This window comes from Lepidothrix coronata, unplaced genomic scaffold, assembly GCF_001604755.1.
Source record: "Lepidothrix coronata isolate B3197 unplaced genomic scaffold, Lepidothrix_coronata-1.0 Scaffold170, whole genome shotgun sequence".
Lineage (NCBI taxonomy): Eukaryota > Metazoa > Chordata > Aves > Passeriformes > Pipridae > Lepidothrix > Lepidothrix coronata.
Genome location: NW_016690350.1, coordinates 802,907 through 817,672, shown reverse-complemented (window position 1 = coordinate 817,672; position 14,766 = coordinate 802,907). Strand labels below are relative to the sequence as shown.

The 14,766-nt window shown below is 48.0% G+C and overlaps 1 protein-coding gene across 1 annotated transcript in view; it reads left to right on the top strand.

The window, feature by feature from the left end:
* Positions 1-883: 883 nt before the first annotated feature.
* The window catches only part of RYBP (RING1 and YY1 binding protein), a 43,802-nt gene continuing 29,919 nt past the window's right edge, over positions 884-14,766 (top strand). The window contains exons 1-2 of the mRNA XM_017829898.1: positions 884-1,106; positions 1,906-2,031. Of these exons, the coding sequence (XP_017685387.1) occupies positions 1,075-1,106; positions 1,906-2,031 (158 nt within the window). The 5' untranslated portion in view covers positions 884-1,074. The remainder of the gene's footprint in view (positions 1,107-1,905; positions 2,032-14,766) is intronic.

The following is a 14,766-nucleotide window of genomic DNA, read 5'->3' as shown; positions in this document are numbered from 1 at the left end:
CCCCAAATCCTCCATCCACCAATGCTGAGGAACTGTCCCTGAGTTAAAAGGGGGTCAGCAATGACAGTGACAGCTCATCCTTGGCATGTCCAGCCTGCCATCCCAGCGCTTACACAGGCCCCAGCGGGGAACCTCGGGGCAGAACTGCTGCTTTTGGGAAGTGCCACCTTTTGGGAAATGCCACTGTTCACCACCTTAGGAGTTGTGCAGAACCACAGCTCGTGCTTGGTGGAGTCGACAGGTCACTGAGGGATTTGTGGGAACGTTTCTGGGAGCAGCACTACGGCAGCGCTGCGGGCCAGTGACCTGACCCCGGGCGGGAAGGCAACTCGTGAAGGTGGCGGCCGAGGCACTCGTGAGGGCAGCGGGGGCCCGGCCCCGAGGTCAGGGCACGGAGCAGGAGTTGGCTCCTGCTGCCCGGCCCCTCCGGTACTCCCAGTGCAGGCACCGGGCGAGCGAGCCGGGTCTGGCCGCCCTTCCCCTCGCGGAGCCGCCCCCGTCCCCCCCCGGGACCCGCCGCCCTTCAGGCAGAACGGGTCCCGCCCGCAGCCGCCCCGCGGCGGGGGCTCAGCCCCGCTCCCCCGGGGACGGGCGGACGGCGAGTCCCGCGAGGGGGAAGGGAAGGAAAAGAAGGGGCCACCGCGGGTTGCGCGGAGCCGGAGCGCTCCCGGCGCGGCGGGGTCCCAGAGCGGGGGGGAGCGGCCCGAGGGGCTCTGGGCCGGGGCGGGGGTGGGACCCGCCGGGGGCGGCGCGGGGGGCGCTCCCGGCTCCCTCCCCGCTCCCTCCCCGGCAGGGCCGGCGGCGGGGCCGCCCCCATTGGCCGCGGCGCGGCGGCAGCTCCGCCCGCCGGAGCGGCGCGGCGCGGGGAGGGAGAGAGGGAGGAGGAGGAGGAGGAGGGAGGGCACCGGGGTGCGCTGCGCTGCTAGTCCGGAGCGGAGCCTGGCAGCGGCAGGAGCGGCGGCGCGGGGTGCGCAGCAGCCGGAGCCTGCTGGACGGAGGCAGCCCCGTCCCCCCCCCCGCTCCTCCCTCCCCTCGCCTCTTTCTTTGTGCGCAGGGCAGGGGCGGCCCCGATCCATGGTCATGGGCGACAAGAAGAGCCCGACCAGGTGAGCGGGGGCGCGGGGGCGGGCGGGGAGAGGCGGTAAGATGGAGGGAGCGCGGCGGGGCGGCCCCAGCCCCGGCCGAGGGGATGGCGGCGGGTAGGCCCTGGCTGGCGGCCGCCGGCGTGTGCTCGGCCGCGGCGGGGGGGAGGCGGCGAGGGGCGCCTAAGATGGAGGGAGCGAACGGGGAGGGGGCGGCGAGCCCGCGCCGCCCCGCCAGGTACGGGGGGGGGGGGGTGCGGGCGGGGAGGGAGCGAGGGAGGCTCCTAAGATGGAGGGAGCGTGGAAGGGCAGCGGGAGGAGGAGGAGTGCCGGTGTCTCCCAGCCTGCCGCCGGTGCCAGGGCTGGTGCGGTGCGAGCGCAGCCATGGCGGCTCCCCTCGCACTCCCCGCTCCGCGCACTCGCCGCTCCCAGACAAAGGGAGGTTTAACAAGGTGGAGGAGGGAACGCGCCTCCCAGCCCGCAAACTCGCCCACCCACCCACCCTCCCGCCGCGGGCGGGGGGACGCGGGCGGCCCGGCCCGGCGCGGTTCGGCCCGGCGGGGCCGGGGCGGAGCGCGGCGCCCCCCGCACCTCTCCGGGCCCGGCCCCGCTCCGTGTTTGTCGGCTGCTCCCGGCCCCGGGGGAGAGCGGCGGTGCGAGCAGGCGCTGGGTTTCGGGGCTCTGTAACATGGTTTCTCATGTGTGTGTTTTCTTTTTCTCCTCCTCCTCCTCCTCCTCTCCCTCCTCCTCCCGCCGCCTTTCTCCTCCTCCCCAAACACACACGTACACACACACGCTTCCCCTCTCCCTCCCCCTCCTCAAGGCCGAAAAGGCAAGCCAAACCTGCAGCCGATGAAGGCTTTTGGGATTGTAGCGTGTGCACCTTCAGGAACAGCGCCGAAGCCTTCAAATGCAGCATCTGCGATGTCAGGAAAGGCACCTCCACAAGGTACGTCCGCACCTTCCGACGCGGCTTTTGCTCCGCGCTGGGCTGCGCCGACTTGTTGATTTTTTTCGCTGTTGCCTGCACATCGGCCGGTTGCACCCCCCTTCCTCTCGGTGCAGCCCCTTCTGTCCCTGTTCACGAGCTTGTGGATTTTAAAAATTCTCTTTCAAGCGTTTAATTGGAGCTGGAAGACATGTTTCGTTGATGTGGCAGCAACCTGGAATCTTTTTGTTGTTCTGTTCTTTTTTGTTCCTGGAGATCCACAGCCAGCCACTCTGTGGTTTGAGGCAGATGGTTTTCTGTGGTTTGGGTGCGGGTTTACCCGTGTTTTTTACAGGAGTAGAAATGATTGAGGATTAGGGAGAGAGAAAGGAAACGACTGAAACTAAAGATGCCATGAGAACAACAACTCCCTCCCTGAGATGTTGATCTCTCTGTGACTCTTGTCATCAGAAAGGAATCGGCTTTGTGCTCAGTGTGGGAATGGTGCGGATTTCTGAAAGCTTTAGCTGTCAGGTCTCTGTGATTGCCTTGCGCTGAGTAACTGTGGAGGTCTGTGAGATGGTGAAACTAACGTGCTGTGCTTAATTTAATCTCAAAAAAAGGCCCCAAAACTTGCTCTCTCCCAGTTAAGAGGTTCAGAAAGTTTGTCCTGGAGGTATCGGGTGGCGCTAAAACAGGCGTGCGGTGCTGTGATTTTTCTGTCTTTTTTGTGGTTTGTTTCTACCATGTTGATTCCTGATTTTGTTCATATTGTACCTTCCAAATTTGAGTTCCCATTGCTGTACTCTGCCAAGGAAATAGTCCATAAGATTTCCATTGTGAAAGGCGTGGTGTTCTTTGAGTGCAGCTGTGTATTGAGGTGCTCTCATCAGCAGGCTGTTTGCATGACTTGGCTGTCTTGGCTTGATTGACAGAGGAGGTGAAAGCTTGTTGGGTTGTTATTATTCGCACTGTTCTTTAGACAAAGTGAAGTGCCTACATTTTTAATGGGCAGCGTGTTTTCGGGCTATTGAAACTCTGAGTTACAGTAACAGAGTGCTGTAGTGCTTCACGGTGTGTTTTATGGTGCACGACGGGCTACAAGTATCTCTGTGCTTTTCACAAATTGTACAGAGGTGTTGAACTTCAACCAGTTGCAAGTAGCATAGTTGGAGCATCAATAAGGTCGAGCTTCTGGGACAGTAGCGTTCTGTGCTGCTTCTTGACTCGTCCAGCCTCACTTTGGGTGCCAACTAAACCTTCCCGGCACACTTGATTCCTGTGGGTCTCTGTTTCCTTGGCTTCCCCGTTGGCTCAGGTAAAACGTGTTGATCCTGCAGTCGCCTGGTCTGTAACTGTGCTACTACAGAGCGTAGCCGAGCAGTCCCCAGGCGCTCCCGCGGCCTCACGTCAAGCATGTGCCTGGGTGCTGGTGGGAGGAGAGCCTTAATGAGATGTAGGAGCCCATATGGGATGGATCTTGTATCAGACACTATTATTTTCATTGGCCACCATGCTGCTGTTCATTTGGAGAGCAGCAGCTTGCTCTCACGTGCCCTTACTTTTGTTCTTTTTTTTTTTTTAAATGATAATTTTCAAACTGTTTGTTGAGGTAGTAGGATGTTTTGTCTTTTAAAGAGCTATTAAGAGTGATAGTAGTCGATGATTTCAGGTTAAGAGCTGTAGCCTTACTTGCAGATGTGATCCTTGGGTCTAGAACATTGTAATTCTGTTTAGCTTTTAATGGACCCTTATGAATGGCTTCTAATTTTAATTCATTTAATTCATCAGCTTTCTATTCATTTTTTGCTGCTTTTAAAATTGCTTTTGTTTGTAGAATTTGAGAAAGTATTTAAAATATTCAATGGCCCATCATGTCTTCTTGCATATTTGTATAATTTATGAATAAATACAACAGAAAGCAGAAGTGATTAAGTGTTGTGAGGGAGCATTGTGTGTTGGGAAATCCTGGGAGGTCAGAGCTATTTGTGGTGTTACTTTGAATGTTATAGTATGTGACGTGCAAGTCACTGCTGGGGAAATTCTTCAGAATTTTTAAAATAAATGACTGATGTAAAGATGCTTAATGAGTTATGATTGATAATCTATTACTTGAAATATAAGGTGTCTGATAAGCTTGACTTTTAAGTTGCAATTCGACAAGTTGATGACACTTCCACAGTTAAAACTGCCTTGCTTCATTGTGACTTACTTCAGTAAGACTTATGGAAATTTATCAAACTCACTTTAAAGAAAAACCTCAACCAAGTAGTGAAAGGCATGGTGAGGCAACTGGTTTTCATCAAATTATTGTGTGCAATTACAGTATGCCCAGGGTTTTTTTAAGATCTGGTATGACCTACTTCCCCCCTCCCTCCACTCAGAAGCCAGTTATTTGTTGTGGAATTTACTTTGGCTGATAAATTTTCTCTGATTTAAGAACTAGTGAGGCCCTTAGCTAATTCTCACCGTGTGTATTTTTTTCAGACTTGATATGATCTGTTGGCGTGTGGGAGGGGTGGCTGGCAGCAGTTAGAAGTTTTATTTTCTCAGATCCAACTATCCCCTTTCCCTAGGATCTCGTAAAAGGAGCTTCAAACACAGTTTCAGAGTTGACCTGCCAAGTCAAAATCATTGTAGAGGCTAAACAGTTAAATTGCGCCTGAGTATTTTTACAGGGAGCTGTTTATAAATATTTCAGGTGCACTTTTAAATAAAAATTAGGTCAAATCCATCTCTGAAGAATTGGGAGTTGTCATGCACAGATTACATTAAACCTGTGGCACTTACTTGAATGCTGGATTTGTTACAGTATGTCACTGACTCCCTTTCCTCAACCTGATTCTTGCTATTTTATGGTTAAACTTTTATTACTTTCTATTTAAGCAAGTATGTTGAGTTTTTCTACTGTTTTCCTTTTGTGAGGATCATGCCAAAGATACAGGCTGTGTTCAACTCAGCTGAACCCAACACTCGGCTGGATGAGCCCATGATTTAAGCGGCTGGCTTGGAAGTGAGTGGTGGGAAGGTGTTTACTGGGGTGTACAATGCTTTTTTCCTTTCCTGGAGATTTTTGGAATGGTGTTACAGCACAGGGAACTGGTGCTGGTCACCCCTTGTGTCCTGGGGTTCTTCTGGTGGTTTGCTTTGGTGTAGCAACACCAGCTCCTGCACACAGGAGAAGGCTTGAATTAAAACTTGTGCCGGGAAGTTTGCTCCACATGTTCCTTTCCAATATCCATTCCTGCTTCTAACACGGAAGGAAAGTTTACTTTGGATTTCCTAAGACTGTGAGGGCAGGATTTGGCCTCGTATTTCCCATTATGTGAGTTCCTCTTTGAGGGCAGGTGATGGGTCCCTGTTTAGTTTTCCTAATGGTATTCTTGCTCCTCTTCTCCTTTGGTTCTTTGATAGTTTATATATGTTATGTTCCTGTACACCTCTTGTAACTTCCTCTCTCCTCCCAGACATGGCTGTGAAGTGTTTCTCCATGGGATTGTTTTCAGGCATCATTGTGAAGGAGAATATTTGCTCCCTCCTGATTTCAGAGATACTGTTTTCTGAAACTTTGCTGTTGGATAAATAGGCAAGCCCTGCGATGTGGTGGAGCTTCTCCGATGTTAATTTTGCTCTAACTTTAGGATAAGTGCTTTCCTTGTCTGAACTCCACATCCTTTTATCATGAATGTGCCTTGAGTACAGAGAAATACACTTAAAGTCGGGCGGAACATGTGAAAGCAACAACTGGATGTCTGACATGCAAATTAATAAAACAATGGGAGTTTAAAGTACAAAATTAATAAGTTGTAGAGTGTGTGTGTCCTTTGCAAGGTGTACACTTAATAAGCATTTCTGTTTTATTTGTTGCTAATACCTGTATGCCTGAAGTGCCTGGTTTGGAGTTTGCACCAAGTGATGTGGATATACACTTCATTGTGGAGTGTTGAAGGAGTAATGTCAGTACTGCTTCACCCTTTTGCCATCCTTATTTCTGAGGGGAGGCCAAGCTGAAACTGTTAATCATAATTCTAAAATGAATATTCTCTTGTGTGGAACAGGTGTCACAGATACTGGCCTTTGTTCCCCTTCAGTTCTCCAGAAAATTCCTTTGCACGTTTGCAGGATCTAAGCTAGTGCCTTGAGGGATGCAAACTACTGTCCATGTCACCGTGGAAAAGTATTCTCTTGTTCTGCATCCAAGCTGGGCTGACCAGAATAGGCACCAGATAGTCCTGCTATTCCTGGAATGAGGAATCAGGCTTATGATCCTGACCTTCCTACAACTAATACATGCCCTGCTTATTTGCCATGTGTTTGCAGAAATGTTCTTCTGAAAGCGCTTACTTTGGTGTGGGGCTGTGCTGTAGGCTGGAAGCAAAGTGGTTTACTTAGGTTCTTTCAAGTTAGACAGCTTTCACCTGGATTAGGTTGGTTTTCTTTAACATTAGAACTGGGCTTTAAGTGGCTTAATTTCTATAAAAATGCAATATGTAACTCATCTGGAAAAAGCTGTTGTGGAAGGGATGTTGGTGCCTTTACTCTGGAATACTTGTTTTACTATTTGGCTGTTTAGATCTCTGGTTAAATCATCCCTGATTTTCCCATCGATCGCTGCAGTTAAATGGCTGTTGGATCAGGTGGAGGGAAGCGTGGTCAGTACCAGCCTGGAGCTCTGCCAGTGTTCCACCAGGCCATCCACATCCTGAGGATGTGTCCCCTCAGGGACTGCTGTGCTGGTGATGGAGAGTGCAGTGTAACTCTGCCTAGGTAGTTCTGAGTGCTGGAATGCACAATACCTATTAGCAAAATGTTTGCCCACATGCCAGGAGTTCTTGAGATCTCTGTTGTCTCATACCTTGTTTACCCACACTGCCTACAAGTGGCTGTTACTTTGGAGTACTTTTGCTAAGTCTGGCAAAGCCACCAGGGCAGAGGAGCCAAGGACAGGAGCAAACAGCATTTGACAAGAGAATGCTGATGGTTCACAGCAAACCCTCAGTTCTGGGGCTGTGGTTTGACCACACACTAAGTTTGTGACTTGTATTGCAGGACCCCAGCTGTCTCAGCCATGTGCCTTGGAGTATTGATCCGTTATGAACTGGCTACTGGTACAGATTCATGCTACACTTATTTTTTAAACTGGCAGGGAGTTAGTCTGTGAGGCTTCATCTGAGCAGATGAAGCTGTTCAGCTTCAGATGAGCTATTACCTGGTGCAAGCATAACCCTGGTGTAAGATTTGTGTCTTGTACTTCAGCTGTTTGAAAGAAGTGAGAGTTGTGTCCTGATTTGCTCTTTGCAGTGTTTGGCTCTGGCATTAATGATCTCATTACCATCACCCCAGGATTTCTCTTAGATCTCAGCACCTCTGGGAAATCATTCTCAGCAGGGAAGATCTTCAGTATTGACGTGCAGCACCAAGGCAATACCCCTTTGCTACGGTTGTCGGATTTGGGTACCTGAGATGCTGTTGGTGACAAATGCAGTAGGGAGTGTGGTGGTTCCTGTGATCACTTTGCTTCTACCACTTGTTTTCCCCAACTGTCCTATTAAGGAATAATTGCTGTACCTGTTGTTTTCCTGGTTTTATTAGGATAAAAAGATCTTTTTGCAAAAATAAGTAGTAAAATCTTCAGCATGGATAAGGGGTGCTTATAATATTTATGTGGACTACCCGTTTGGGTTAAATAATTGTGGGTGGTAGGATTTAATGTCAATCTCTGATTTCTCTTGGAGACTCTCAAAAGATCTAGTGGATAAACTGCCACACTAAGCATGTTAATATATCACTGATAATATGCAGTGTGGATATTATTCATTTTTCCCTTCCTCCATCAACTGCTTTCTTGGGAGACAGGAATCTAAATCAAAGTATGTATGTGCATGTAGGAGGAGAGGGCATGCAAGTCTTTTACTGCTGCAAACAGGCGTCCTGTCCACTGGGATACTGACCCCTCGCTCCTGACAGGTCCTTGTGGGGAACTGGTAGGCAGAGGAATGCAAGAGCAACTTTCTCTCCATGCCTTTCTTAATTGCCCTGATTGTTTCATGTTCCCGTCAGCTGGGTGTGGAGGGGCTGCTGCCTTTGCAGGACTGGTGGGTGTATTTGCACCCGGACGTGGGTTCCTCTGGTCAGTGGAATTGGATGAACTAGAACTAAGAAAGTGTGCAGTGTTGCCTGGAGTAATAGTTGAGAGGAGGGAAGTGGTGGATGCAGGCGTGGTTCTCTGTGGCCACCCTTGGCTCCTGTGGGATCCTGACTGGCTGTCCTGTGCTGTGTTGGTGTTCCCCAGCAGCGTGCAGTGCTCTGGGGCTCTGTTTTAGCTGAACTGTTGGGCCCTTGAAAAAAAGCACATGAGACCCAAGACAAATGAGGGATGAAGGGTGTCAGGAAATCTGCTATGGGCTAGATGGATTGTTTTGGCTGGCTACATCTGGCTTTTGTGCTGTAGCTTGGACACCCCTGCCATAACTCCAGGCTAGTTCACTGCTGATCATGAATCAGGTGTCACTTGTGCTCCAGCAGCTGCAAGACTTGCTGTGCATTATTGGTAGGCTTTCTGTTCCCTGCTGTGGTGCCGCTCCTTTTCTTACTGCTCCATTGGGCTTGAACAAACAGACAGGCCCTTCCAGGGTCCCTTGGTGAGAAACACAGAAGTTGAGGGCAGTTCTGGGGAGCCCTGCTGGCGTGCAGGGATATAGCAGCAGGGTGGGACACACGGCTCGGGGAGCACTCCTGCGTTAGGGGATGCATGTGCTCTGCTTGCCCTTTATTTGATGTGCATCTATCCTTGTCTGGGGAATTCTTCTTATGAGGAAACCCACTGACCTATTTAGTGGGATTTCGAGTGGTTCTGTAGGTTAGTGGGTTCCAGTCCCTCAATGTAGGTCACTCGCAAGGTAAGCTGGAGTTTCATAACATGTAGCTCTACCCTGAAATAAGATTCATGCAAAGTCTCTCTGTGGCTGTGTCTTGCAGCTGTACTTTACATCTCTTTGCACTGGGCTCCTCCTTCACAAGGTAAAACGAGAAATTGGGGCACTTCCAGTGGGAAGGGGTCTTACAGGAGGGTTTATGAGTATTTATTTACTTAAGGCCTGCAGGTTTCAGAGAGGTAAGGGAAAATTTTCCTTTTTGCCATTTCATGTTTATAAAAGACGTGGCAAAAAAGAGCAGGTTGTGAGTACTGAGTAACCCATCCAGGCTACCCTAAGCAGATGTCCAGGAGTACAGGATACAACAGAAATAATGTGGAAATGCCTCCATTACGTTTATGTAAGTTCCTTTTACAGCTGACATATGCTAAATACATTGATTGTCTCTTTGTGCAGACAGATTTCCTTTACATCAACCAGAACTCCTTTTACACTTTTTTGGTACATCTGGAGATACGACCAGATCCTTGACATTGCTCTTCCCATAAACCAGCTATTAATTAGGAGCATGTTCTTTGTAGCAGAGTGCTAATTGGTACATCAACAAATTCACTGCCTGTTAAACATGGGAAAGATTGTAATTCTGACTGGCTCAAATATAAATGAGAGGGGAAAAGCATCACTTCTCCTTGCTGGTGTGGTGGGATTAGTTTGATTGTTCAGTAGCTCAGTGTCTTCTGAGTTATGTGAATCTCAAGTCCTGCCTAGCAAAAACCAAAATGAACTGGCTAAAACTGGCTGTTGTTTTGATAATATTTTATTATTGAAGTGCTGTCTTTCTGAAAGTTCAGAGTACAGCCACAGCCAATCTTTTGTTAAGTAATACTGGAAATGCATGAGAAAAATGGGTTTTTAGGGTTCTAAAACATGGATTGTGAAGCTGGGAGACCTGATTTTGAACTGTATGTGGTCTTATTTGAGACACTGGCCTGGGATTGTGGAGTACATTCCTATGCTACAGAGATCAAAGTACTAAAAATTTGTGATTATGTTCTTTGCTGCAGAAGCAAAAGTCTTGTAATTGTAAAATAGATGTTGACCTTCTGACTGATAAACATTTTGAAGCATCTGTTTTATGGCAATTTGTTGGGAGCTGAAATGTTCCATATTTAATATTCATGGTGTGTGCTTCTTGTCAGTTGCTGTATGGAGGTGCAAACTTCCAGAAACAGTGTTTACAGCTTATATGGGAATATGGACATGTTGGTGTGGACAGTGGGATCAAGTGCACCCTCAGCAAGTTTGCTGATGACAGGAAGCTGTGGTGTGGTCACATGCTGATGGGAAGGGATGTCATCCAGAGGGACCTGGGCAGCCTAGAGAGGGGGGACCATGCAACCGTCATGGCTGGATGGAGAATGGACTGGGAGCAGCCCTGGGCAGAAGAACTTGGGGGTGTTGGTTGAGGAAAAGCTCAGCGTGACCCAGGAATGTGCACTGACAACCCAGAAAGCAAAACATGTCTTGTGCTCCTTCCTCAGAGCATGGGCAACAGGGAGAGGGAGGGGATTGTGCCCCTCTGCTGTGCTCTGGTGAGACCCCACTCCAGTGCTGCCTCCAGCTCTGGGAACCTCAAGAGAGGAAGGATGTAATGCTGCTGGAGCGAGTCCAGAGGAGGCCCCAGAGATGATCAGAGAGATGGAGCCCCTATCCTATAGAGACAGGCTGAGAGAGTTGGGATTGTTTAGCCTGGAGAAGAGAAGGTTCCGGGGAGACCTTAGAGCCCCTTCCAGTGCCTAAAGGGGCTCCAGGAGAGGTGGAGAAGAACTTGAGACAAGGGCCTGGAAAGGGGGAATAGCTTCAAGCTGAACAGAGGGCAGGGTTAGACTGGATATTAGGAAGAAATTCTTCCCTGTGCGGGTGGTGAGGCCCTGGCACAGGTTGCCCAGAGAAGCTGTGGCTGCCCCATCCCTGGAAGTGTCCAAGGCCAGGTTGGACCAACATGATCTAGTGGAAGGTGTTCCTGCCCATGGCAGAGGGTTGAACAAGTTAGTCTTTAGGATCCCTTCCAACCCAAACCATTCTGTGAGTCTCTGTTCAGGAGTTCCAGAAACTTTAGTTTGAGGACTTTACCAGATTGGTTGTCTTTAAATAAAATGGAAGCAAAACAAGTCAATTTTGGATTTTTGTTTAGGTCTAAACAAGGAGTAAATGTTTAGACATGTTTTCACAAGCAGATTGTTGATAGGGATTTCAAGAGTTATGGTGAATTGTTTGTAACATGCAGAGGTGCTAAGTGAGACAAAATATCTTGCTTGAGATAAAACTGTCCTCTTCAGATTTATATTTTTGAGTAGACAGACATCAGACTGATCATAATCTAAAGTATTTTTACCTGAACTAAATTATTTTTGTACGTGTGGAACTGTGTCTGGGTAATTCATGAGCAACTTTACGTGGTGGAATCGGGGAGGTGGACAGAGGATGCAGAACTACTGGAATTTGGTGGTTTCAGTGATCTAAAGTTGATCAGAACACTGCCCCACGAGTCTTGAGCACAGGTTACCCCCTGCACCCTGGTCCCAAATGTGCAGCCTTTTTATATTATGGGGGTATTTCTTAATGGAATAGGATTGCTCCCTTTCTTTCTTTTTTTTGTTATCTATGTACTAAATAAACACATGGGGAAGGATTTATATTTTCTTCCCACTTCTGCAGATGTCAACAGGGCTTGCATGATGTTAATGTGATTTCAGCCTGTGTAAGAGATGCTGGAATTCATGCTTTAGAAAATCAGTTTGCTAAATATCCTCAGGTTGCCATTTTTTAATCTATATGATTGTATTCACTGTCTGTGTTTTAATTTGATCAAGAAATTTATGTCTATGGTACATGTTTCATTCCTTTGTTTAATAAAAAAACCAAAATCTAGTTTAGCAGAAGGGTATAAATTTTCCTTGCCCTGGTTGGACAAAGCATGCTGATCTGCTCAGGTTGTTGGAAATGTGTGTTTCTGCTGAGACATTTGGCTCTCATTATATATCTTGGAGCTCTTATTCTGAAAGTGCTTTCACTGTTTTTTTCGGAAGTGGCACTGAGCACTTTCTCTTCCTGAGATGAGATTTCAATAAGAGAGGCAATACATTGATGGATGATGGCCCTGTGATGGAGTCAATCAGCCAGTGCAGTCATTTGTCTCCTGGGGATACAGGGTAGAGCACATCATTAGGAGCAGAAGGGGAGGCTTTCCTCTGTAATGCTAATAGGGTGAGGAAGCTGGTTGGTGCCTGTTTGCTGCCATTGCTCAGTTATCACAGATGCCTTACAGAGAAATAAAACTGTTTTCATTTGTTGTCCATGGGTGTGGATCAATTTAACAAAAATATTTAATAAGCACTAGGAAATGTTTCTGATTCAGCATAGCATTAGCAATGCGTAAAAATGGGGAAGTATTTCCGGGGAATTGTGTGTGTGTCTCACTGGTTTTACACACAAGTAGCTTGACTTGTGTAGGAAAGACTGGCAGCTGCCCGATACTAGTGTGGGATTTGAAGGGCTGTGGGTCTTATTTGGAGGAGAAGTGTTGAAAGTGAAGCCCGTGGGTTGCAGAAGTTACTGTAATAGTGTCTGACAGCGCTGGTTTGTCAGAGCAAAAGGCAAAGCACGTGGCAGTGAGGGTGGTGGGTGGCTTGGCCAAGGCACAGCTTGGTGCTGTGCTGGTCTGTGGCAGCAGGACTGAGGTTGGTGTGCTGGGCATCATCCAGCTTTGCCCAGGGAGGATGAGTTAACCTGCAACAGCTGTTCCTCAATGGCTGCTTTGCTCCTTTCCGGGCTCTTTCCTTCTATGGAGGTGGTGTAGCAGTGATCCCATCAGGAGCGAGTGTGGGCTTTCCTTGGAGTGGGCAGGAGCACTGCTGTTTCAGGATACAGGGTTGCAAACCTTATATAAGCACTATCTCAGTGTCCAGGGATGGTCAGTGGCACATATGGAAACCCTCCTGTTGGGAGGAAAGTGTTCTGGGTGGCTGGTGGGTGTTTCTGTGTACACTCTGGTACAGGGAGTGGGGCACTGCTTGTTGTGGAGGCTTTCTTTTCCCCTCTTTTAACTCACTGTGACTCTGGACAACTCAGTAATAGCTCACCTGCATAGGTTTACCTGTCTGTAAAGTAAATGCAGTATGAAGTCCACATGTAGCTTATAGGAGGCAAAGTTCATTTTTGGAAAGCACTTTAGGTTCTGAAATGTCTTCTCAGAAACTGCACATGAAGTCAGACTTAACAAACAGTGCTTATCTTCCTTTCTCTGAACTTCGTAGATAATCATTTAAAAGCAGGGGCAGCAAGAAAGCAAGTTATGTTGCAACTCCTGGAATGGTGTGGTGGGTAGCTTTTGTACACATTTTTCTCTCGTGTACAGTGATGCCTGTGCTCCTGAGGCTCTGGAGGAATGGCTGAGCTCCGTGGTGTTTGCATACTAAAGGCATGGGGTTGTCAGAGCTGTGCCATTTTACATGCGGGTTAGCAGAGCAAGGAACATGCTTCATCATGGGTGTGGGAATGCAGTGCTCTGGCAGCAATTAAAAGCCATTAATTAGAAGTACTTATTGCCGGATGTGAGTCAAGTTAGTTGTGAGTTGCTTAACTTCTGAGGTCAAGAAGATCTAATGCATCCCGAGACATGCTTTGTTGGTGTCCATGGGACTGCCAGGCTGTCCACAGGGACGGGCTGGAATAGCAGAGCTCAAACTGTGGAATTTTGAGCTTCATTAAATGACTTATTGACAGTGTCAGTTTGGCAGCACCTCTGCAAGCTGGGACCACACATTTGCATTCAGAATTTTAGGCCTTTGAAGGGTTTGTTAAGGCTCCTGGGTTGCATCAGCTGGGAAGGTACAAGTACACGCTGGGAATTTACAGTGCTGTGCTGAGAGTCACTGTGACTGAATCAGCATTCAGAGAAGTGATAGTGAAACTTTATGGTAAAGAAAAGCTGTCCTATCTCTATGAAGAGGATGACATTTTTTTCCAATTACAAATTAGCAAATTGATAGAAAAATCATTGACAAACAGGGAGGTTGAACATTATGTCCTTGTGTCACAGACCTACTCTGTGAATGCATGGGAGATCACCTATGTTCAACCTGTGCAGTTACAGAGATGTAAAATATGAGGACAGTCTCACTGCTTGTGCCTGGAAGAAGCATTCCTGCTGCCAGCAGCCCAGTATGTCCAGCAAATAATGCAAAAAAAGACCTGTAATGATGTACCTGTTACAGTTCTGTGCCAGTTCTCAGGGTTTTCCCTAAAGTGCAGGGAGAGTGAGGGATACTATCTAGCAGTAGTTTATCTCTTTGTTTTTCCTCCTCTTTACTTATTTTTTTACGTGTTAAGCCAACCTGACTTTCCCACTGGGACTCTGAATTCAAAATTCTGAAGTTGTACAACTGTGTACTACACTGCCACAAGCATGAGTAGTTTATTATTCTTTTTTTCTATGAGGGCATATAAGTGTAAGGAGCAGCTTTACTTAGTCACAGGTGTGAAGTGTGTCAGAATATGGACCCTGTGCTAAGAAATTAGTTTAATAACAGTTGGTCACTGTATTTCCAAGTGTGTTGGCACTTGAAAATGTGTCTTGATTCAGCAGGTAGTTGATGCCTGGGGAGAATGTGACCTTTTGCTCTTTGCATTGATTTTTTCGAGTCATGTCCAGAGGCTGCAGAAGTGAATGCAGCACTTTGCTGTCAGCTGCAAGGGTTGGATCAGGCCTCTGGGACCAATGCATTGAGAAGAAAGGGAATAAGTTGACATGAAACTTAACACGGTTGTCTTTTGTGATCTTGCTTTGTTCCAAGACTGTTGTTTTTCAGGTAGATGTTTT